Source organism: Haemorhous mexicanus, chromosome 5 (assembly GCF_027477595.1).
Source record: "Haemorhous mexicanus isolate bHaeMex1 chromosome 5, bHaeMex1.pri, whole genome shotgun sequence".
NCBI classification, from domain to species: domain Eukaryota; kingdom Metazoa; phylum Chordata; class Aves; order Passeriformes; family Fringillidae; genus Haemorhous; species Haemorhous mexicanus.
In genome coordinates, this window is record NC_082345.1 from 2,371,805 (window position 1) to 2,395,478 (window position 23,674).

General features: G+C 38.9%; 1 protein-coding gene across 11 annotated transcripts in view; it reads right to left on the bottom strand.

Moving 5' to 3' along the window:
* Nucleotides 1-23,674, bottom strand: part of PLEKHA5 (pleckstrin homology domain containing A5) — a 166,071-nt gene that overhangs the window by 15,023 nt on the left and 127,374 nt on the right. For 5 of the 11 annotated variants that reach the window (XM_059848022.1, XM_059848015.1, XM_059848019.1 and 2 more), the window contains exons 12-20: nucleotides 20,791-20,874; nucleotides 18,062-18,181; nucleotides 6,925-6,987; nucleotides 6,275-6,355; nucleotides 5,991-6,140; nucleotides 4,478-4,579; nucleotides 2,620-2,731; nucleotides 2,337-2,383; nucleotides 725-842 (exon numbers count right to left, since the gene is read on the bottom strand). In XM_059848022.1, coding sequence (XP_059704005.1) covers nucleotides 725-842; nucleotides 2,337-2,383; nucleotides 2,620-2,731; nucleotides 4,478-4,579; nucleotides 5,991-6,140; nucleotides 6,275-6,355; nucleotides 6,925-6,987; nucleotides 18,062-18,181; nucleotides 20,791-20,874 — 877 coding nt within the window. Of the gene's footprint in view, nucleotides 1-724; nucleotides 843-1,361; nucleotides 1,551-2,336; nucleotides 2,384-2,619; nucleotides 2,732-4,477; nucleotides 4,580-5,990; nucleotides 6,141-6,274; nucleotides 6,356-6,924; nucleotides 6,988-13,201; nucleotides 13,283-17,296; nucleotides 17,351-18,061; nucleotides 18,182-20,790; nucleotides 20,875-23,674 lie in introns of all 11 variants that reach the window. The other 6 variants (XM_059848020.1, XM_059848026.1, XM_059848024.1 and 3 more) reach the window with 5 other exon arrangements.

The following is a 23,674-nucleotide window of genomic DNA, read 5'->3' on the forward strand; positions in this document are numbered from 1 at the left end:
TTTTCAAAGCTCTCAATATGGTTTTTGGGAGATGCTAAAGCTGAGCTTTTTCCTGAAGTCACCTTTAACCAACTATTCTGTGTGTTTTAACAAACAGAATTGAGAAGCACTTCCTGGTAAAAGACTCTACCAAGCAATTAGTGGCTTTTATGGGAGCTAGATGAAGAGAAGAATCCAAAGCATTTAGCAACTGCAAAGACCTTTATTGTCTGTACACTCCAAGGTCACCATCATTATTCCTATTATATCAGGGGACAGAAGGCAATTCAACAATTACAAGATTAAAAAAAAGAAAAAGACATTGTTTCCCTGCCTTATGAGAGCCTGAAAATTCTGTGGTGCTGCTTTTTTGGACGTTCCAGGGACACAACATCGGGAGCTTGATTCAAAAACTGAGTAATTGTTCAAGGGCAAGAACATAAAATGGGTAATTGTTCAAGGGAATGGTGTGTGGGGAATGTGAGTGATGTGATTAGACATGGTGTCAATAAGGATTTCAGGCTTGTTGGTGAGTGTAATGTTTGATTTTTCTGCGGTGTAATTGACTGAAATTTCTCTCGTCATATAATTAAATCATTATTTTATTGTGGAAGCTGTTCCATCAAACTGAGAAATGGACAGGCTGCAAAGGCACAAACCATCAGGCAGCTTCCACAGCCCAGCTGAGCTCTGCATTCCTTGTGAGAAAGCTGAAAGGTGGCAAACACCGTGCCTGGGGACAAACCTTTAGCAGAAGATTCTGATTCTGAAACTGGCTCTGTTTTTTCTTCACCATTAGACTCATCCACTTCTGCTACTGTAGTTAACTCGGGTTCACTCTTATAAAGCCTATAATCAGGACCCTGAGGAACAGCAAGGGATCAGGTAAATAAACAGGCACTTTGCCACAATAATTTATGTCTTAAGACTCAAACCAGTTCTTTTGTGGTAACTCTGCTCTCACTTGAAGACAGTGTTCCAATCCTTCAAGTGGTATGGCACAAGTGTTTTCTGGCAGCTAATTTGAGTAACAACATTTGCAGACAATCAGAAAAAATTGCCATAAAAAGGCAGAGTTGTGGGTTTTTTTTTTAATGATCTTCTGGAAACAAACTGGTATAAGCTTCAAAAGCTGAGCCCAGAGTTTTCTAAAGAACTAGTGAGAAGAAGAATCTAAATTGATGAAATTTAAGTCTTAAGACATTTTATATATGCACAGAACAGATGACAGGGGAATGTGAAGAGCAAATGATGCAGCTCTAAACAAAACCAAAGAAAAGTGAAACCATAAGACAGAAGTAGCCAGATGAGTGAACAAAAACGGTGGCTGTGCAAAGGAGGGAGGATGCTTCAAGAACAACGTGGCAGTTTAAGCCACTTACACAGTAAGATCCATTTCTCTGATATCCTTGAACTTGGTACATCTTCTTTTCTTCTGTCAGATGTACTGGGCCCCTGCTATAACAGAGCAAGGAGCTGCTATCACTGGGCAGAGGGGGGATTATGGGAGGATGCTCTGTAAAGTCATAGGACCGAGGGAGTGGAGGACGAGGTGGGACTACTTCCTCTTCCTAAAGATTGTAGAATAGTCACCTTATTTAGACATGAGCACCTGGTACAGTTATTTATCACTTAAAAAGAAAAATATATTACCATGGCTACAGCAGCTATAGATTTTGCAGTTAAAGGGACAATGTCACATTGAACAAAAAGGGAAAAAAATAAATGTAACACCTGCACGTTCTGTTGGACAGGCACAAACTCTCTAAATAGTGCTTTAAAAAATTAAATCCGTTTTCTTTTGAAAGATTTTTACATAAATGAGACTTTTAGAAAGTTCTGTAAGCCAGATGGATTTATATGGCACACACTTTAGATAGCCATGACAATGTCCCTTTAAAACTGTAACTTCCAGCCAGATTTTCAGAGGAACTGAACATTTGGGAGCTCCCACAGTCTCAGCTTTTCTTGTGGGTGCTCTGGCCATCTGAGAACCAGGCTCAATATCTGAATAAACATATAAAGCAATGTATTTCTTCCCATGAAAAGTGTGGTGGGTAAAAAACATATCCACAAATCAGGGTTTGTATTTCTATGTTAAGAGCCTAGGGAGAGGAAAAGGTAAGAAATGGAAAAGAGAAACACACCAGTGAGAATACAGAGACAGTACAAATGAGAGTTAGAATCACTAGTGGAGCTATCAGGCTTTAAAACTAGGTCATAATATGGTGTTTTTACAGAAAAATACTGAATACATCCTTCAGACATCCTTAAAATAGTCACAGCAACACTTGTTTTTCTCATAGCCACATTACAGCTTCCACAATGCTAAAAGAGTAAATATGCTAAAACCATACCTCATTTTTATATTTAATAGAAGAAAATGTCCTTGATACCATGATGCCTGTTTGGGGGAAGGTGTGGGGAAAAAAAAAAGAGAAAAATGGTTTTCAATAAACAGCTTTAAAATATGAACTCTAACCTGTTGCTATCATCCAAATACACCAAGCATCAACTTAAAGAAGTATTTGCTTTGTTTTTTTCCTTAGCCATTGTGCCATTTTTTCAAACACACAAAAGCAATGATGGAGCTTTTATTTAAAACATTTATAAGATCCAATTTCATTCCCTATTGCTCACCTGCCTCAGAAGAGCTTCTTTGCTGTTTATGTTTAAGTAAACCCTCCATGACATCCTGAATTCTCCAGAGTTCCTTCTGAATCTGAGCACGTTGTATCCCTGCTGATTCAGTCTGCCAGCAAATAAACAGCACATCACCAAACTGAAAAATGTATAATTGAATCTAGGATATAATGCTTCTGTAACAGTGATTTTTATTTCTTTCTTTCATTTTTTTTGGGTAAAGATAATGAAAATAACTTCAACTTTTGGACTAACTACCAACCTTAAAAATGTAAAATTGAATCTAGTATATAATGCTCCTATAACAGTGGCTTTTATTTCTTTCTTTTTTTTTATTTTGTAAAGATAATGAAAATAACTTCAACTTTTGGAGTAACCCCCAAACTTAAAAATGTATACTTGAATCTAGTATATAATGCTCCTATAACAATGGTTTTTATTTCTTTCTTTTTTTTTATTTTGTAAAGATAATGAAAATAACTTCAACTTTTGGACTAACCACCAAACTTAAAAATGTATAATTGAATCTAGGATATAATGCTTCTATAACAGTGGCTTTTATTTATTTATTTTTTTTATTTTGTAAAGATAATGAAAATAACTTCAACTTTTGGACTAACCACCAAACTTAAAAATGTATAATTGAATCTAGGATATAATGCTTCTATAACAGTGATTTTTATTTATTTCTTTCTTTTATTTTGTAAAGATAATGAAAATAACTTCAACTTTTGGACTAACCACCAAACTTAAAAATGTATAATTGAATCTAGGATATAATGCTTCTATAACAGTGATTTTTATTTATTTCTTTTTTTTATTTTGTGAAGATAATGAAAATAACTTCAACTTTTGGACTAACCACCAAACTTAAAAATGAACAAGTCCAATGCTCAATACATTGCATGTGGAAAAAAAAAAAGGGAAACCTTTCTCTCTCTTTAGACTACACTGCAAATTCTTTCACAGTGAAGGAAAATAAAATGCAGTAATGAGAGACCCTCTTCCATAAAGCATTCAAATATTGTCTGGAACAAAAAATAGAAGACTGACTCATTTCATAATGCCTCAGTCAATTTGAGAGCAATCTGCTAATTCAAACTTCACTTTCATCTGTGGTCCCCAAAGAAAATCCAGGCAGGCTTTGCACAGGAGACCCACCTGCAGCCAAGGAAAAGGAACCAAAACAGGTGGAGATGAACCCAGTGCTTGCATATAAATGTATTTACATGCACACTGTGCACCAGTCAATGCAGGTTTTCCAGATTTTGGGCTTCTTTGCAATCTCTTTTGTAGCTGCACAGAAAATCAAGCCCTGGAGCAAAGATCCTGCAGTGCAGAGCACACCCACGTGCCCAGCCCAGGTATCTGTGCACACCTGCACGTCCATCTCTCTGTGAGAGTGCCACAGAGAGCTCTCCTCAGGAATTCAGCACCTGAGCACTAAAATCCACAGCAGAACCCTTGGTTTGTAAGGCCTGAAGCAACACCTACAGCATTTCCTGTAAAAACTCCTTCTGATAAAATGATTTAATTTTAAAATATTCAGTGGAATGGAAGGATTTGTGTGAAGATGCATTATGACTGTCAGAGCAACTAAGGCCTGAGAAAGCCCCCCTGTTTCAAACCTGCTCACTGAAACAAATGAAAGAAGCTTCCAGACAAAGGAATATCAGTGTTATAATGTGAAAAAAAAGAGGAAAACCTGAAGACTTCTTCAGAACTTACAAGATAGAAAAAGAAATTAAAAGTTTGTAAGTTGGTTCACCATTTGTGCCCCTTTTTTTCATTTGTACAGTTTTAAAGTCACAGAAAGCCCAAGAGAAATGAGTGGACTTTAGGATCTTTGGCACACCTGAATTTCTCCAAGCCGATCGAGCTGCTCCTGCATGTGGTTCCTTGTTACAGTTACATCATACTCCAATTTATCATATTCCCTCCAAGCTCTTTCCAGTTCCTAAGTATATAACAAATGTAAAGAATTATGGATGCAGTCCAATTAAAAAAAAAAAGTATTTTTTTCCTTTTTCCAGCAGCATGAGACTTCAGGAAGTAACACATAAATAGACACCAGCAACAAATAAATAGAGACATAATTGAGAGAATGCAATGCTTCAACAGCTTTTTGATTTTCTAATGATACTGAGTGAAATTCAAACAAACAGCATTTTGAAAATTCAAACAAACAGCACTAACAAAAAAGACAGGCAAGGGCAAATTCTTCAGAAAATGCCTTTATAGTCAGCAGGCATGTGGATCTTAAGCAGTCCTTCCAGCGAGGCAGAAAAGCCACAAAAATGGATGCAAATTTGTCTTTTTTATCACCCAGAACACACGTGTGGGAGTGCACAGCATGTGTGTGCACAGGCAGTGCATGATGCAGGGAAAATGCAACTCATCCAGCCCTGCTGCAAGGCTGCCAACACACCACTGCTCTACACACCTGCAGCTGCAAACACCACAAGGAAAAGGCGACCAAAAAAATGAAAATCATTCTTCTTTGAGGTCAGCCCCACTGTCTCACTTTGGCAGCCTACATCATGCAATTGACTCATTTAGAATAAATTGGAAAGTTAATGAGGAAAAGTGTGTCTGGAGGATTTCCTTTCCCCTGGTTCCCTTTGCTGTGTCCAACCAATTCCTGCTACAAGGCAGTCCAACCCTCAGACTACAACCAGGATTTCAGGGCTGACATCCTGCCAGGTTTTACCACAGCCACCCCCTGGACTCTGACACCTTTTTGGAAATATCTGTAAGTAGGCAAAAATGATTCACTGTCATCACAAAGCAGAAAAGGACAGTAAACAGCAATTTCCTCCCTATCCTTTTTATTTTTTAAAAAAAGACTTTTGGAAGTGAATAATTTGAAAGATCTTTTAAATGTAATAGCCCAATATTAGAGAGAGACTCTGGCAGTCCTGCAGCTGCTTTTGCTTAAAATAAGTGGAATACAGTTTCTGCTTGACACTATTTTGCCATCAAGTGAAACAGCTTATTTGAATTATTTGTTATCAATTTCTTGGTAACACAGAAATTGTTATCAATTTCTCATATTTCAAAGATGATAATTACCACACCAATTAAGACAGTATACACACATTCCTGGTCAGAAAAACCAATAAAATTAGAGAAAGATCATGATGAATCATCTTTCACTGCAATGAAATAATCATGGATTATTTCACTCGATGAATGCAGTGAGAAGATCACTTTCCATCCACCTTTGACAAAAACACAAGCAAGTAAAAACAGCTGAGTTTCTGCTGGAATGCAGCTAAAAAAAATCAAGCAAAACCAACGCAATTAGGAATAGGAACATCATAATTTCCCACTTGATGAGGTTTTGGTGGAAAGGACGTGGTACTTACTGCAGTGGCTCGGGACACCTCCCGACAAGTGCTGAGCAGCCCATTCTGCAAGTCATCCCTCTGCAGGACCACATTCTGTATGGCTGCTGGGTTATCTGCATTCATCTCTATCTCCTGACTTGCTGAGAGCAAAGCTTGCTCAAGCGTGTACTATTGTAATAAAAAGAATTATTTTTAATGCGCTGCATCGTTGGGCTGATTTTCCTTTTATTTCAGCTATCAATGTTCTGATAATAGGCATGTAAAATAACATCCACTTTAGGTAATAAATACAATTGTCCTACTTTCTCCTTGTGTAGCTGTTGAAGCTTCTCCTCCAGTGCCTGCACGACTTTATCCTGTTCACATAAACGGCTAAGCTTAGCCTAGGGTAGAACACAAAATTACCACAATTAGCATTTGGGGAGTTGCATCTTCAGTCATCAAAATCTAACTTCATCAAATCATTACATGAAGCTATAGAAAATATTAAAATAAGAATTCTAAAATTATGTAGGCATCAGTCTTGCATTTTCAACTGACTTAAGAAACCCTCCTAAGAAACTATGAAGTGCTATTACAGCTTGAAGCAGCGTGGGTCAAAACATATAATTTATGATTCTACAGCTAAATCTTTATAACTTAATAATAGGTATTAGATTCTATTTTCATTTACATATTGCTTAGTATTACAAAATTACAAAGATCTGATACATTCACAGCCTGTCCCGTGGTTTCTCAGCTGATTGTACCAAACAGTTAAAATTTCAGCCTAAAATGTAGTATTTCCTGCAAGGTAGAAGCTTATTACAGAGACATGTCCCTCTACATCATGATGCAATTTCTGTTGGCAATCACGTGGGGTTTCAAACCCAAAAGCCAAGAGGAAAATTATTATCAAAAGAAAGAGACAAATACCAACATTTACAGGGAAGAAGGAATACAAATGACTTACATCAATGTCCAGCTCTTCAGTTCTATATTTGTATAGAGTACCCCTACATTCTTCTTGTGTTAACTATAAGGAAGAATAATATTGCCATAAAACAACTTAGTTGGACTGTGAAAATGAAAACTACTGTTCAGCTTAAGAGTTTTAACACAGAAATCAGCTTTTGCTTGAAAGGTAAACCTGCCACATTGAACAATACATATTTAGCCAATATACATTAATGAGGGGAACTAAATGAATGTCAAGCAGACTGCCAGCAGAGCTGCAGTAAATTAACAGGCTGTTTCTAATGCAAACTGCAGTTTCAAAGATGTACAACTCAACCAAACATGGATTATGGAGGAAGATGAAATTGCCAGAGCACATCTAAATAATGATGCATCATTGTGCCTAAGTTTTTCCATATGAATTCTAAACAGAGGGACTCATTCTACTCTGAATTCACCATTCTAGGCTCACTGAGGTCAGGTGTTTCACCAGCAGGGTGATCTGAGGTGAAGCCAAAACCAGAGCAGAACAACCCAAGCTTACAACATTTATGTAAATATTTTGTTAGAGATATGTCCAGTAAGTGCCACCACTTTTCATACTGATTTTTCAAATGGATTTCCTACTTTTCCTAGGATTTCCCTCCCTCCAATAGAGCATCACCAGAAACACCACAAATGGAAGCTCTTCTGTTTTATCTTTGGACCTAGGCAAACTTGTCTCCTTGTGTTAGTCAGGATGCAAAGTACCTCAAACTATTTCCATACAGCCCCTCACATCAACTTCTTAACTTTTTCAACCTGTTACTGACCAGGAACAAGATTTTAAAATATTTTACAAGAGAAAAGGCAGCTCCCCACTTTAGAGTGAACTGTCACACACAGCAACTCCTTAATATCCTATACAGCAAGGAAGGACATAACACTATCAACCTTCATATTCTAATTAATTAAAAAGCATTGTGTGTATGGAGTCCCAATTAGGTAATTGTCACTTAATAGTACAAGGAAGACTACTGAGACACAAGTCCATGTTAAGGGACACTTATAAATAAAAGGACTAAGGAAGGGTTCATGAGACAAGCATTCCAAACACAAAATAAACCTTCAATGCACTAAAGTGTTTCAGTTCACAATATTATGTCCACATACCTCATGCAAATGTACCTGGTGACAATTTAGAAGTATGAATGGTGTATTAAAAACACAGAATAACTTTCTTTGAAATGGACAATTCATGAAAATGAATGTTGGAATATGAAAAAAGCCACAGCACTTTTGCACCTCATGAATGTCACACAAATTAAGATAGCTATTTAAACTCCCACTATTGCAGAGTTGTGTTGTTTTACTGTTGATTTTATCACAATGAGAGAAAAATGAGGAATGGAAATATTTAAATAAAACTCATAAACATGGCCAAATGTCTTTAACTTACAGAGGAAACCTAGTTATATTTCATAACAGGAAGATTTTACAGAAGGAAGATTATCCCCTATTAGATAAATACACCTTTCCAAGTCACTGCTCAGCATTTTATGTGGCTTGGCTGGAAAAATATATTGCCTTTTCAAGCCAGTATTTTTTATACTTTTTTAAAAAGAAAGACATTTATTTTTTTGTCATTTCAACCTCGATTATAGCAGAGTTTAAAACAGTTTGCCAATTCAGCATCCCTACCCCTCAGTACCTCCTGAAAGGAATACATTTTAAGTATTCAGACAGAGAAAACAGTTTTTCAAGAACACTATAGCTGAGCTAATTCTCCTTATTAAAATCCTGTCACACTTTTCAAGCTGCTACCCACTTCTTGCTTCAGTCAGCAGCACCAGCTCCACACAACAGGCACTGCTGGAGAGCCACCTCACCCTAACACTTCCACTGCAACATTTTGCCCAGGCTTAGCACAAAAACGTCCCAAATATTGTGAATAACTGAATCCATCCCTGACAAAAGCAGCTCCAACTCTCCCAGCCCATCAGTGAATGTGCTGGGGGCCAGAGGCACGGGATGCAATCTCATCCTGCTGGAGGGAGGGATGAGGGAGATGTGGCAGGAGAAACCCAATGGCACACCTCAGGAAAGGTCAACAGACTCCCAACCCTGGGAAACAACAGCCTCAGAACCTGGGAAACAACAGCCTCAGAACCCTGGGAAACAACAGCCTCAGAGCCCTGGGAAACAACAGGCTCAGAACCTGGGAAACAACAGGCTCAGAACCCTGGGAAAGAACAGGCTCAGAACCCTGGGAAAGAACAGCCTCAGAACCCTGGGAAACAACAGGCTCAGAACCCTGGGAAAGAACAGGCTCAGAACCCTGGGAAACAACAGCCTCAGAACCCTGGGAAAGAACAGGCTCAGAACCCTGGGAAACAACAGGCTCAGAACCCTGGGAAAGAACAGGCTCAGAGCCCTGGGAAACAACAGGCTCAGAACCCTGGGAAAGAACAGGCTCCCAACCCTGGGAAACAACAGCCTCAGAACCCTGGGAAAGAACAGGCTCAGAACCTGGGAAACAACAGGCTCCCAACCCTGGGAAACAACAGCCTCAGAACCTGGGAAACAACAGGCTCCCAACCCTGGGAAACAACAGCCTCAGAACCTGGGAAACAACAGGCTCAGAACCTGGGAAACAACAGGCTCAGAACCCTGGGAAAGAACAGCCTCAGAGCTCTGGGAAAGAACAGCCTCCCAGCCCTGGAGAACGCATTATTGGAGCTGCAGTGCCCAAGTTATCAAGATGTCCTTCGAGCCACGTTCCACCTTTTTTGCCAGATCGCTCCTGCAGAGGCTGTGCCAGGGCAGGAACTCTGGAGCAAGAGTGCCATCTACTGAACCCGGGACAGGAGCTGCTGCTGGCCTCCCTCTGCCTGCACATCTGCCTGCTCAAACTCACCAGAGCCACTCCTCTAAACACCAAAAACCTCCCAGTCTTGAGGGAGCAGCACCCTCAGAGCTAGGAATAGAACTCAGCATTTTTCAAAGGCAAGCTGCACATGCAGACTTTGGCCAGATGTGTTATCTTGTCTGTGAAAAAGCAAAATTGCTTTAACTGAACCTCCCTCTTGGCTTAGGAATTGTTTGTCATCATCTGTACAGTCGCCACCTCTGTCACACACCAGCAGCAGATTTCCAGAGAGGGAGAGATCCCCTCTGCTGGACACCCTGGGACACAAGTGGCTGAACTATTTAAACTCTTGATATTAAAAACATTAAAGCGACAGCATTATGACTTTGTAAGCCATTCTCATATTCCACCAACTGTTTTAATTCAGTGAATATCTTGGAGGATGTTTCACACCCCAAAAGCATGCTATGCACCTCTGCAGGATGCTGCACTTGGGAAATTAAACCAGGACAAGCTAGGACATTTTGTTGTTGAGCACAAGATTAAAATCAAGACTTCCCAGAGGCTCTTTTGTTCACTTCTTGCTTTTTAAAATCCTTCTTGCTGCCAGGAACCAGGGCAAACAGGCATTTAGCCCCATTAAGCAAGGTTCTCCTCTAATTTTGAATTCTGTGACCTAAAACACTTCAAATACAAATTGAAAATACAAGATTTTTAGCTCAAACACCATCACCTTGTGCTCATGACACAACCTGAAACACCTCAAAATTTAACATGTGTAACAATTTAAGTGTATGCAGCTCCTATAACAATAATAACAAGCCATAAGCAAAACCTCCCTATCCTCACAGGAACAAAAAACTTAGGGGCCATTTTTCTGTGTTTTTAACGTAATAAGAAGAATTCTCCATGGCAAGACCTGGATGTTAGCTTGTTGCACTCAGATTTTAATTTTTCCTCCTTAAGGGAACTCACACATGTAAGAGGAATTGAGGAAAACTTTGCTTTTTAAAGTCAGTCTGTACTGCTTTAGAGAAAAAGACTGGAGAACAAGATTAACATTCTTCATCTAGTATTAGAAAGAAGCAAAAAACCCCAAACCAAGGTAGAAATGGGTCTAGTCTATAAAAATCCTTTTTTCCTTGTCTGTACATATGGAATAATTTCCATGGCCTGTACTTGTGAATTTATAGCACAGTCTGCAGAGCAGACTGATGCAAGTCAAGTGATTTAAATAACTCTGAAGATGTAACAAATCACAAGCAAAAGTGCCTTATAAATAACACATTTGAAATAGCAGAGGTTCTTGCTGTTTTACTAAAGAACCATTAATCATTACAAAAAGGAAGCAAGACAAATTAAATACAAACTTTTCTTGCTTTCCTTTGCTTAACTCTAAATGAGCTGAGACCTAAAACTGAACTGAATAAAATGAAGCTGAGAAAGATCTTTTTCTTTATCCACAGGAATGGTTGCAGTCATCACAAACTATTTTAGCATCCTGACAACAAAACAAGTTTCAGTCACTTGCACAGAGGCTTCTCCCAATTATTTACATGTCTTTAAAACTGCAGCAGAAAGATGACTGTTAAACCAATTTATTTCATCTGAATAAGAAATAATACGTTGTTTAGACTTTAAATAAAGTTGCCAGAATTTTAAAGGGTTTGGGTTAGCATTACAAAAGTTTAGAATACTATTTAGACAGTGAAATTTTGAGTGCATTTTTAGCCTCTCCAGAAAGTCAGTTAATACAGCACCTCACACAGGAAACTTCATCCATTGTGTGACTTTATCCATGCTGTGTCTCCTCAGCTGAGGCAGCTTCTGCAGAAGCCTTCAGCAAGTCACAAACCCTCTGACCTGAAGAGACCACATCTCCAGTGGCAACAGGTTATCCAGTCCTCAGGAGCTGTTAAGAGTCACTGCTTCTCTGCCAAGAATGCCAAAAAAGATATTTATTCAGTGTCAGATGTGCCTGCAAGGTGAGGGCACACACTGCAGCTGGCAGCAGAGCCTGGCCACAGCAGCACTTGGGAATTTATTGGTATCCCAAAGGCAGGAGCAGATTAGCCCAGGCACAGCTATCCCAAATATGTCTATTTAATATTGGAAGCTTGGGCTAGTTTCCCTTGACACATCTAAAACATCTCTGCTCATTATACACCCATTGATTTATTTGCCTTACATACTCTATCACACAAAATTGACTTGCTTTAAAAAAATTCTAACAGTCAGGCTCCTTAAAAAAATTACAACAAACCCCTAAAATTTCATTTAGGGCTCCAGGGCACCTTACTTCTCTCATTCCCCTCCAAATATTCCAATTCCCCTCCAGGTTCCAAGTTAAAGCTCCTCTTTTGCATGTAGGAGCACAAATTGTATGGTCATGAAATCAGTCACTCACATCCCAGCTTCCTTTGGAAAGCTGAGATTTTTTTTGGCAGCATTTCTGGATCGGAAGCAAACTTACGAGTTGACTTTAAAAAAAAAAATGAAATATTCGATTAAGCTGCAGCATTTTTTAGAAACATGGCAGTAATAAACATCTGTTTTACATGGCAGAACATCTCCTAAAGTTCAAACTGTGCAACATTTATGCATAATTTTGGCTCACAAGGGCAAAAACGTAAATGCAGGGGAACTGGCCAGATATTCCCTTGTGAGAACAACACCTTCATTGTGGCTGAGGCAAGAAACTTCTCCAACACCCCCTGCCATGACAGGGGCTGTTCAGTTCAGCCCCAGCACCAACGGAGAGGGATTGGCCATGCTCATAAGTTAGTGCAGGTCTCAACTCCCAGACAATATTTCCATTCACATTTCTGATTCTTCTTCCATCTTACCATTGCCAACCAGCACCAGATACTCTGTAAGTGTGCACAGTAAAGTCTGCTGTGACTTTATGAACAGACACTGCCTTTTGGATTTACAGGCCCCAGATCAAAGTAATTTTTGATCCTTTCTTTCTTCAGTGGCTAAAGGCTCGGTAGGTGCAAACAAAAAACTTGTAAATCCACTTCCTAGAACGAAACAGAATTGCCAGAAATGACCAGGTAAACACCGCTCACATGCTTTTGTAGTGCTCAAAAGAAAGAAGCACCTCAGAACACTAATTGCAGAGAATCATGCTAAGACAAATGTTGGAAGCTCACTGGAAGTTTCATGAGTTTTACTGGACACCTGCAGAAAGCACCAGCTAATTGAATAGTCCAGACAGAGAGGAGTTACTCAGAAGTGTACACTGAATAGGAAACAACGAAAAGGCAGCGGAAGCCATGCCAACGATACTGCAGCGCTTCGGAAGCATGGATGGCTCGTGGGTTTCCAAAGCAAAGGAGAGAAACACCAATGTCATGGATAAATCTGAGGGACAACCAAAACTGTCACTAAGGAAAATTCTGGCAGATGATAAAGCAATTTCATTCACTCTCCAAGACCTTACTTGATGGTACAGTTGCGGTCTTAGCGCCGAGTTCTCAATCATAGTGTGAACCATGGTGATTAAAGGTTCATTCTCTTTCATCTATTTCAAATCAGGAGGAGCATACAGCAAACATCAGTTTACAGCATGGCTAGATTTGAAAGACGACACTGTAAAATACAGCCTCTACTTTAATTCTTTCTAATAATGCAGTAGATTACATTTTAACCCATGCTTTTTATATATTCCATCATTCAGTAATACCAACATCTGAAAAGTTTAATGATATCAAACAAATTTATCAAAAGTAACGTAAATGCTCAACACCAATGCAATATTTATTCACCAACACTCTCCCTTTTTAAAAATAAAAAAGCTTAAAACAAGTTTGGCTTTGCATGGTATTGAAATGAAAAGGATTATTGGATTTTGCAGCAGGAGCACTCAAACCTTTATCAGAAAACCTTTTAAATTATAGATTTGATAACTCAGTGTACATTAAAAAGATATAAGCATTCCCAGCCTGTGAACAGACCCATGCCCACGAATCACAAAATGCCTTTATATACTGCACTGATTTATATCCTTTGGAGCTTTGAATCATTGCCTGCTGCATTTATCCACCCCCATATACCGGAGTGAAACTATTTTGGAACTGGCCAGATATTTTCTATAATGATTAGTATTTATTGCTAAGCATGCAAATATTAAAATCAGGTATTTTACTGCACATTGCATACATTTAGGATTTCAGAAAAGTGTGCAACACAGGAAAAAAGTATGGGATTTGGGTCTTAAAAAGGAGATTTTCCTAACAATAAGGGGAGAATGATGAAAACAGGTGGTTTTCTTCTCCAAAAGAAAACTGGAAAGTCATTTGATGCACAATTCTCCTCCTGTTTTTGTTGGAAACTTTAGGACCTGTTGGAAACTTTAGCAATACCTGCTTCAGGCATGGCTACACAAAGTGTGAGAAGGAGCATTCATATCTTTCACTTTGTATTTATATGCACTCCCCATGAATTTACATAGCAAGGTTTTCTTTCATAGATGGAAATGCAACAGAATGAGTGTCTGATGTCTTCGAGTATTTCTTACCCAAAATTATTTAGGAAAAAACTAAATTTTACATTTGGGGGAGTATTTTTTTTCATCTTATTTTTTCTTGTTTTAGATTGAGGACCTTTTTGTTGTTGTTGTTGTTTTTTATCCATTGCAAAGTCTGATCAGCTGGAAAGTTAATCAGCCAATAACAGGTACCTTAGGAAACTTAGGATGCTCTGTTTGTTCAAGGCAGGGAAAAATCCTAAACAAGCAGCCCCCAGCATTTACTCCACCATCTCCAAAACCAGAACTGACACAAGAAGTTGTTCTCCCTCTACATTAAAATTTTGCCCAGAGAGTGGGTGCATTCCAGAGAATGGTGATACTAAAAGAGATCTCAATAAGGAGAGCAACAATAAGGCCCAAAGCCAAGCAATCAAATACAGTCAACTGATAAATTAATAAAAGAAAAAAATATCTGAGCCTCAGAGAAATTTATTAGGAATATACAGGTTTGTATGCATTTTTATTATCAGGATTTCAACCACTTCATATCCTCGACCTAACACCTTTCTACAATATTTCAAATTTTTCTTTTCTGACCAGCAACAGACAGTGCCAGAATTAATTTCTGTTGAACTCTTCCAAGTTTGTTTAAATCCAGATTAGAAAACAAGCAACGTGTATTTGCTCAAAGACATTTTGAAGTAATGTTTGGTCTTCTAGAAGTTACAAATTTGATTTACAGGGGTTCTTCCAACACTTTTACTACTACAGAATCTCTCCCCCAGCTCTGCAAACCTTGAGCCAGCAGAGTGGTTTAAAGAGAAAAGGGTTCTGGACAACCATTTATTTGGCCCTAAGACATGGAAGAAATCATATTGCTGGGTATCTATCTGTGGGCCAAGTCTTTTCAGGCTTTTTTTCCCTCCCTCTGAACTCCAACAACAACAACAAAAACTCTGAAAGCATAATACAAAACCACCAGAAAGTGTAAGGTGAGAATTTCTGAGCATGGCCAAAGGAAACAGCAGTACAAAAACAAAGCATGATTTCAAAAGGTGACTGAATATTCTTGATTCTTGACAAGAAAACCACCTAATCAGCAGCCAGCTTATTGCAGCAGAATCTAAGTTACCTCCCCTACACCTGAATTTTACTCTGCCTGAAAAGTCACCTGTGTGGCTTTGTAACAAATTTATTGATTATTGTGGTGTACAGTACTGAGCCCTTTGTGACCAAGAAGGTGAGAGTTGAGGATACAGGGACTGGAGTCCCACCATGTGCCATAAGCAGAGTAAGTTCTGACACTATTTACAGAGATTAAATACAAGTGGAAATACCTAATTTAAATACACAGGACATTTAAAATCCAGAGAGGGTAAGAGATTATGCATGCTGGTTACAAGGAATTACACTGAAAGAAATTTTGATTTTTTTATGCTTTTAGCATAAAGGGAAATTGGTATTTGGCAAAGTAATGAAAAGCTATAAATGTGATACCACCCCTAAAAGCAGTGGTACTCAAAGCAGAAAGACTTCAGGGGGATTTATTTCCTACAGGTAGATGACACTATTATAAAACAAGAGAAATGAGTATTCCAACCTGCTCTTGCATGATTTTGTGATTAAGATTTTAGACTTGATTTCTAAGTTGTCCTGATTCCTTGCATCTCTGGTATGGCACAACTGTAAGACTTACACACTTTCCTAAATTAATGCTTACCACATCACATTTCTAAATTTTATCTGGTGCAAGTGAAAGGAAAATAATTTTTACTATTCTGCATCTTGTTCACAGACAATTCCCCCCATCACACTCACAAGCCTGGCTAACCAAGCAATAACAACAATTTTACATTTCACATTGACAGTTATCCTTTCTTGACAATGAACTACACTGTTGAAGACAGAATCACTCCCTTATTCCAAAACATTATAGACTGGAAATATTTGAGTTGGGATAAATTATTTGGGTCTAATTTAGCAAGCAGTGTGTCCCTACTGTTTTGGACCTGCTGCAGCCCCTTAAACAAAACAATAGAGAGATGTTTGGAAAGGCATTGCCATCAAACTGAAATGGTCACAATTCCCACCCTGTTTTCAGGAGGTAATAGGAAAATAAAGTCAACCAAGCCCATGTGAGAGTGTGTATTGTGTGTGTCTGTGCACAGCTGAATAACTCACTGAAACCCCTGCAGAGGAACATATCAAACTTCTAACAGCTGGTTTTAAGTGTAAGGCTCAAAAGTTTCAATAAAAGACAAAATAAATATAAAAGATTCTTACAAAAAGCCATTTTTATCTTTTTAACCAATGGTCATACCATTGCTTATTTTAGTTCTAAGCACTTGTGACTGTCTTTTTTAACTGCTAGCAAAAAAATAATCCACTTCAAAACTTCTCAAACACAACTTGCACAGAAATCCCATCTGGTCATGCAACAAGGCCATACAGAGAGGAACTGCAATTCTTCACTTGGCAGTCAATTATGTTCATGAAGGCCTGTACCCTTGTGAAGAACTGAACCCTCACTCCATAACATACCAGAAAATAGAAAGAATAAAAATCTTATTTTTATATAAATCCTTCAGAATGAACTGAGAAAAATTAGAAAAGGAGTCATGTTATGATTTGTTTAAAATATTTCTTCATGTTTGACCTCCTCTTCAATTAATGTCCTGTAGAAACATCTCTTTTTAATTTGAAAAACCAAAATTCTCAGAAGTACCCATTTTTTATAAATTGCATGTGTGTCATATGAGCTTGGAAACATAATAGGACTGGTTAAAGAAGGTAAAATGCTACAGTTAGTGTTATTTAAGAAAAGGAAATTAGAACAGAAAAATGAATTGGTGATTGCTACTGTTTTCTGATAAATTTTAAACTGAGGGATTCTTTTTTCCCCATAAGAGCTCAAATTTGTGATCATTTGAGATATTCTATGCTGTGGGCATCATCCAACTTCACAAAAAGCACTGAAAATCCTTCTCCCCAAATATTTCCAGCTTTGATAGGAGCAGGCAAAAAGCATTAAGAAATATAAACACACAAGTAAATTGCAAATCCCACCTGGTGATCCAAATATATGGCATTCCTTTGAAGGTGATGTGAAAGAATCTCATTCTAGCAGGCAGCAGTCAGAGGGGAAAAGGAAAGGGACAGAAGGGGCAGAATGCATGAAAAGAGCTTGAAAGGATGCAAACTAGACAGTGATAGACAGTTCTGTTTTATGGAGATACACAATGCTGTTTTTAACTGCCTTTTTTAGTGAATTGTTAACAAGTTTTGAGCCCGAAACAGAAATGATGAAAGTTTGCTACGAATCAGACCAGGAACCACCACATTTCATTCTGGTTTACACATCAAACACAGAAAGCTTAGGGCAATGTCCACTACACAGGCAGCTATGAACCCTTTGATAAATCCACGTTTTAAACAGGTCCTGCTTTTTGTACAGACATCACAAACAAGATGGAATCTGACTGGAGGCTGCATAAACAGCAGCTCAAACTCAATTGTTTGGAATACAAAATAATGGATGAAAACCACTTCATTTTAAACCTGAATGTCCTGGGATGACCTGATGATGCTTTTGCCTGTTTAGCCCAGAACTGCAGCGAGCCACAAGGCACTTTAAAACATTCCCAGGTGATTTTGACTCGGCTTCTTTCAAACACTCAAACCTCAAAGGGTTGATAGCGGAGCGCCACGCACACACAGGATTAATTCCACTCTCACAGGAGCCAGGCAACTTTTGCACCAAGCAGACTTGGGTTAATGAATGGCTGTGGGTTAGTGAGGATGGAGCAGGACACACATTGCTGGATGGCTGACCTTTGGGCTGCTGGCCTCAAGCTTTAGCTGCATGAGCTGTGCTAGTGTGTGCTCCCGGATACTACTCAGCTCCGCCTGCTGCCGTCTCAGCTTTATGAGCAGCAGGGTCAGCTCCTCCGGCTGAGGGAGTGCAGTGTGAGAAGCCAAAGAGCAGAGAAAAGGTTAATTGGTACCCCAAACAACACCTCAGTAAAATAAGGCACGCCTCATAAAAGGTTTGAGTGCCTTGCAGGAACTCTGGCAGTGGTACAGCACAAGAGAAAACATTTTCCCCCAACTGAACTCTTCCAAATGTAAAATGAAGGGTTAAGCCTTTGACTGCTCAAACCAGCAAATGCCATAAAAGTCAAACATTCTGTACTAAGGAGAAAAATAATTGAGGATTTTGCAGGGCAAAGTCTGTGCAGTCCTCGGTTTTCCTGACGTGCATATCAAATTGGTGATATTGACTTAAGTCAGGGGAGACAATTCCAGCCCTCAGGATGTTGTTACCTGGATGTGGGCAGCCATTTGAGCTTGGTGGAAGAATCAAAACATGCCCTCAAGGAAATGTAGTTTAAAAAATAATTCTTCAGAAAATTATTTAAAATAATTCTTCAAATGTACGTGTCAAAATTGAAAGGAAAAAATGATGACAATCCCATGTTTACTGAACTACCTCAGAAATAATCACCTTCCACAAAATATATCTGCACAAGCATGACAAAAATAATTTTCCATCCCACCTTTCTGAGGCCTCCAGTTATTTTATTGCTTAACTTTTATGACTAGGCTGTACTATACAGCCTTAGGAAGGGATGAAGAATAGCATTTAAGACTAATTATAGATTACATGTATCATGGAAATAAAGTCCACCTCAAATGGGTATTTTTCTGGTAATTCCACACAGATCAGCTTAGGTCAGTTTGGGAAATTCTACCTGAACCATCCCTGGGAACCATTTCTATTGGCAAGTTTTCCAAAGAAAACAAACCACTGAGAATCACAAGTATTTTTGTTGCATTCCTGTTTGCTTCTGTTTCTTACACTTCTCCAGAAGTCAGCCTTACAAGAGGTTAAATATTCATCCAGCACTTTTATTTTCTCACAAGCCCTGTGAGTTAAACAAAGGCAAACACAAAAAGCTCCTAAACCCCTGCTTGCTCTCTCCCACAGCCACAGAATTCCCCAAAGCAAAGAAGTAAAGAGCTCCAGAGAACCCCACATTCAAGATGCTGAAAGTGAATACCAGTTTCTCAGAATAAAGAGGGAAAATCCCTGGGAAGCAGCATGGCACCAGCACTTCTGGGAGTTCAGAACACAGGAGCCCACAAGAAGGAGCAAGGGATTTCCACGTAGCTTCAGCTGGAAAAACCATTTGTTTTTGAGGGGAAACCAACACCAAACCCAAACTGTCTAATGGCAGTTTTCCTTCTTACAGCTGTCCTTCAATACCTGGATTTGAAATACTGAATTCCAGAGGGCAAGTGTAAGAATCCAGACTGCTATACAAGGGGTTTTGGAGTTCTCTCCAAAACCAGGCAACAGTGCTTTCAGTCTGGAAAGTAAGATCCACTCAAAGCACAGGAAGTCTCATTTTTAGGAATATGAGAATAAAGAGTGGCATCTTCAAGCAAAAGGAGCAAAGATCCACTTTTTCAGGATCAAAACTCCTTTTGGTGCGTTCTGAATAAGCCCAATTTTAGTGCATTAGGAATAACTTACTTCATGGCACTCCAACCCAAACTTTTTCTCCACAGAGGAGCTCTTAGAACAGAGCTCCTACTCCTCTCTAGACATTCATAAAGTTGCTGCAGGTGCTGTGCATTTGATGAAGGTCTTGAGACTCTTGCAACAGCCCTGACACAAACTTTTCTCAGGGCTACCTCCAGGTTTCCTCCTCTGGCCCTGCACTGCTCTGCTGTGGATTTCTGCTTGGTTTCCTGGACCTGCTTGTCCCTCTGGAGATCAGCCCAGCAGAGCTGAGGGGCCACAAACCCCAAGAAGTGTCTGGAAGGCTCCAGCTGCCAAAGGCCAACCCCAAAAGTCACTGAAGGTGCCAGAAACCTGTGCTGGGAAGTGCAGGAAACAGGGCTCCAGGCAGTGGAAGGACTGGCTGCCCACAGTATGACCCAAAAAAAAAAAAAAAAAAAAAATCTGTTTCCTTAGTTCATAACTCTCTCAATCGGTATTTTCGGATGGACAGAGAGATGACAAAAAAAGGAGACAAAAACTGGTGAAGAAGTGACATAAATTTAGGGCAATTTTTTGGCTGAGAGTCATGCTTCAATGAGGAAAGTGGGGAGTATTCACCAGCATCACTTTGATGAAATATCTTCAATGAGAATTTCAGCTCTACCACAGTTCAGTGTCAGAAAGGACATCCTTTCATAAAACATTCTTTTACATTTCCAAAAAAGCCAAACTTTACTTCTAGGATTTTCTAAATAATTAATGGAGACATGAGTGTCCTGTGATGTAGTCTACCCTCTCCCAGGAATTCCAGCAATGTACCAACAATGATTAAAAAATAATAAATCTGTAATTCCCAAGGAAAACCTTGACTCAGCAGCTACACGATATTCTTAGGATTCTGTGGAATCACAGAGTACTTCTTCCCCTGATAATTTAAATAAAAGTTACATTTCAAGCAAGCTTGAACTAGAATAAAATTTCAATGTTGCCTCTTCATACTTAAAGGATTATTCTTAAAAAAACCCCTGATGTACCAAATAAAAATCCAACTCACTGTTTTGCCTTGGAGGCTCTGAGGAGTAACAGGCTGTAAACCCAGACCTGCTGGCATCGACCTTCTGTCAGGCACAAAGACATGCTGCACAAAAAAAATAAAAAAATAGCACAGTGTGACCCACAGTTATTTCTAAAGACACAAAAACTTTACATGCTAACACAAAAAGTCAAGCCAACTTCCCCCTCATGAAAATTTGCTATCATTTGTGCCAGTCATGTTCCCTGCTGATCTACTACCTAGGTTACTCAAGTCCCTAAATTTTAGAAATACCCCAAATTTTATATTTAATTAACAGTTCTCCATCATTACTGTTGCTGTACTGACAGAGTGCTGACCACAAGCAAGGTCCACCCACAAATCACATTTATTTCTGAGAGAGACTCCCACTACAGTTCTATTTCCAAAGCACAAGCAATACAACCAGTAATATTCCCCAACGTGGGTGTTTATCACTTAAATGTACATTATTATCACTTAAATGCATGTTAAATAAATGTAGACATTAGCTAAAAACATTGAAAAATATTAAATATTCACAAATATGAAATGTTTTGTAGCAATTCTGAAGGAATCCTGGAAAACAACAGACAGTTTTAGCATAAAAAGGTCCACAGCCATGGCAAGATACCTTAAGAAAGTACATCTACAATGATTTGTGATTAAAAAAAAATTAAATGGAGGAGTTATTTCCTTTACCAGTGTTGCAAAGGGAACTTACAGGACACAGTTCATTTAAGGACAGCTGAACAACAGCAATTTGGGGAGGCAGTCTTTTTCTGTCTTGCTGTATTCTCAAAATATTAGGGGCAGATTGCTAGATAAAGTAAATTCTGTGGGTGTAGTACAGCATTCTCTGGGCTGCAGATGTCATTTCTATTTCAAGAATAATAGGGAAGGTCTTGGAATAGTAAGGAAAGACACAGCAGGACAGAAAAATTGTTGATGTGAAAAGAAGTAAGAAAGAAAATTTTTAAGTTGCAGAGTGACTACCTTGGAACAGGCAATGCCATTTAAACACATACAAGCAGGCAACTCAAAACCACGTGCTGTAAAAAATAGAAAGTTTTGGCATCTGCCCATGATGTTCTCATTCCTGAATTCTCAAACCATGTCTTCATAGACTTCTCAAACCCAAACAGTCACACACAAGGGGGTTCCTGCAAATGGGCATGTGGATGTGAACACAACTGCTTTGTTTGCCAGGTGCTGCAATACCACCCTTGCCTCATCCTTTGAGGTGAGAAAGGATCAGCAGAACAAAACCAAAAGCCTCAACAAAACCCCAGCTCTTCTTTCTGGATCCTTTTCCCTTGGGAAGCAGCCTGGGCATGCTCTGCCTGCCAGAGTGACCTGACTGAGGCAGACAATGCAGCTTGTCCTGAGGCACACAGCCCCAGCTTGAGGAGGATGCTTGATAAATGCACACATGGCTTGGCTCCTGGGCTCTGCTGGAAGAGACCTCCAGTACCACTCACAGAAACATCCCTCTCTCCTCCTGGGGGGCTTGAACTTTCTTTAGTAGCCTTTTCTTCAAAGTGAGTGTCCACTTTCCTATAGAATTGCTGGATGGCTAAAAAAGACTTCCTTCATCTTTCCAGCTCCAACACGCGAGGCAGCTCCTGCAAGTTCAGCCTTGTTCTCTAAACTCTGAGTTTAGCTAAGTGGACATTAGTTTCCTTCTTGTCTTGTACACAATAAAGAGTATTTGAGTTGTTTGATGTCCTTCTCCAGATATTCTTTCTTAACTCATCACCTCTGAACAAGTTTTAAAAAGGTAATGTCTTAAAAGGCAACAAATGCTAGCAGGAATTGTGTAAATGTGAGAGTCCAGCCTGGGATGATAAGATCACAGTCTTGTAGCACATGGAGAAAAATATATTGGTGACAAAAATTGATCTTCATGTGGGTAAATGCTCTAGCCTATAACAACTGACATATTATGAGGAACACTGCTTTAACTTCTCATGATAGAAGAATTACAGAATATTGATAAATTCTAGACCTTTCTGTTTGGATGTCTATCTATGCAGAAGTGTACATGACAAATATTGGCTATACAGCTCTGGAGAGGAACATCCATCCCACCTCTCAACTTGGGATAGTGCTTAATGGACATGGATGGGACTGAGCTCTGGAGAGACACAGCATGGCATTTTCAAATCACTGTCAAAGAGGGGTTTCAGGAGGATTTTGAGAACCTAAAAACAGAAATTCAACCATTGAAAGCCACTGAAAAACCTAAGATGTCTATGTAGATGGGGTTTAGATGTTAAATTTACCCTACTGATTTCAAATAATCAATCTTCTAGTTACCCGTCTCTTAAAGACAGGGGTGTTTTTAAAGTTAATGGCAAAAGCTGGTTGTGTAACTAATTAAATACAAACCAAACAGCAGGAAAAACTCAAGGGAAACAGGAGGTTTGTATAAAAGATACTCAATACTAAATAAAAGACTAGCAAAAAGTGCTCAACAAGGAATAAAAACACCAGGAAGCAAAACATGGCTGACAGGACAAGTAATACACACTCTGCAGCACTGACCCATTGATGTTTCTCAGATATGTGAGAAACATTGATTACCAAATTTCCAGAGCAGTTGAGACATAAAGGATGCCAAAACAAAATTACTCCTTTGGTGACAGAGGTCTAAAAACTTAAAATCCAACACCTGATAATCAACTCTAAGTTGTTTAGATTGCTTTAAGTTGTATAGATTTTTTTCTTCCCCTGAATCAAAAAAAAAAAAAACATCCAAGGATAAAGTTTTTAGAAAAATGCTCAGGAGCATTTTACATCCAACTGAAGGAGTAATTTTTATTTAATTATTTCCAATCTGTTAAAACCCATGGTAAGCCAAGCATGCTGGACAGAGCAGCACGTC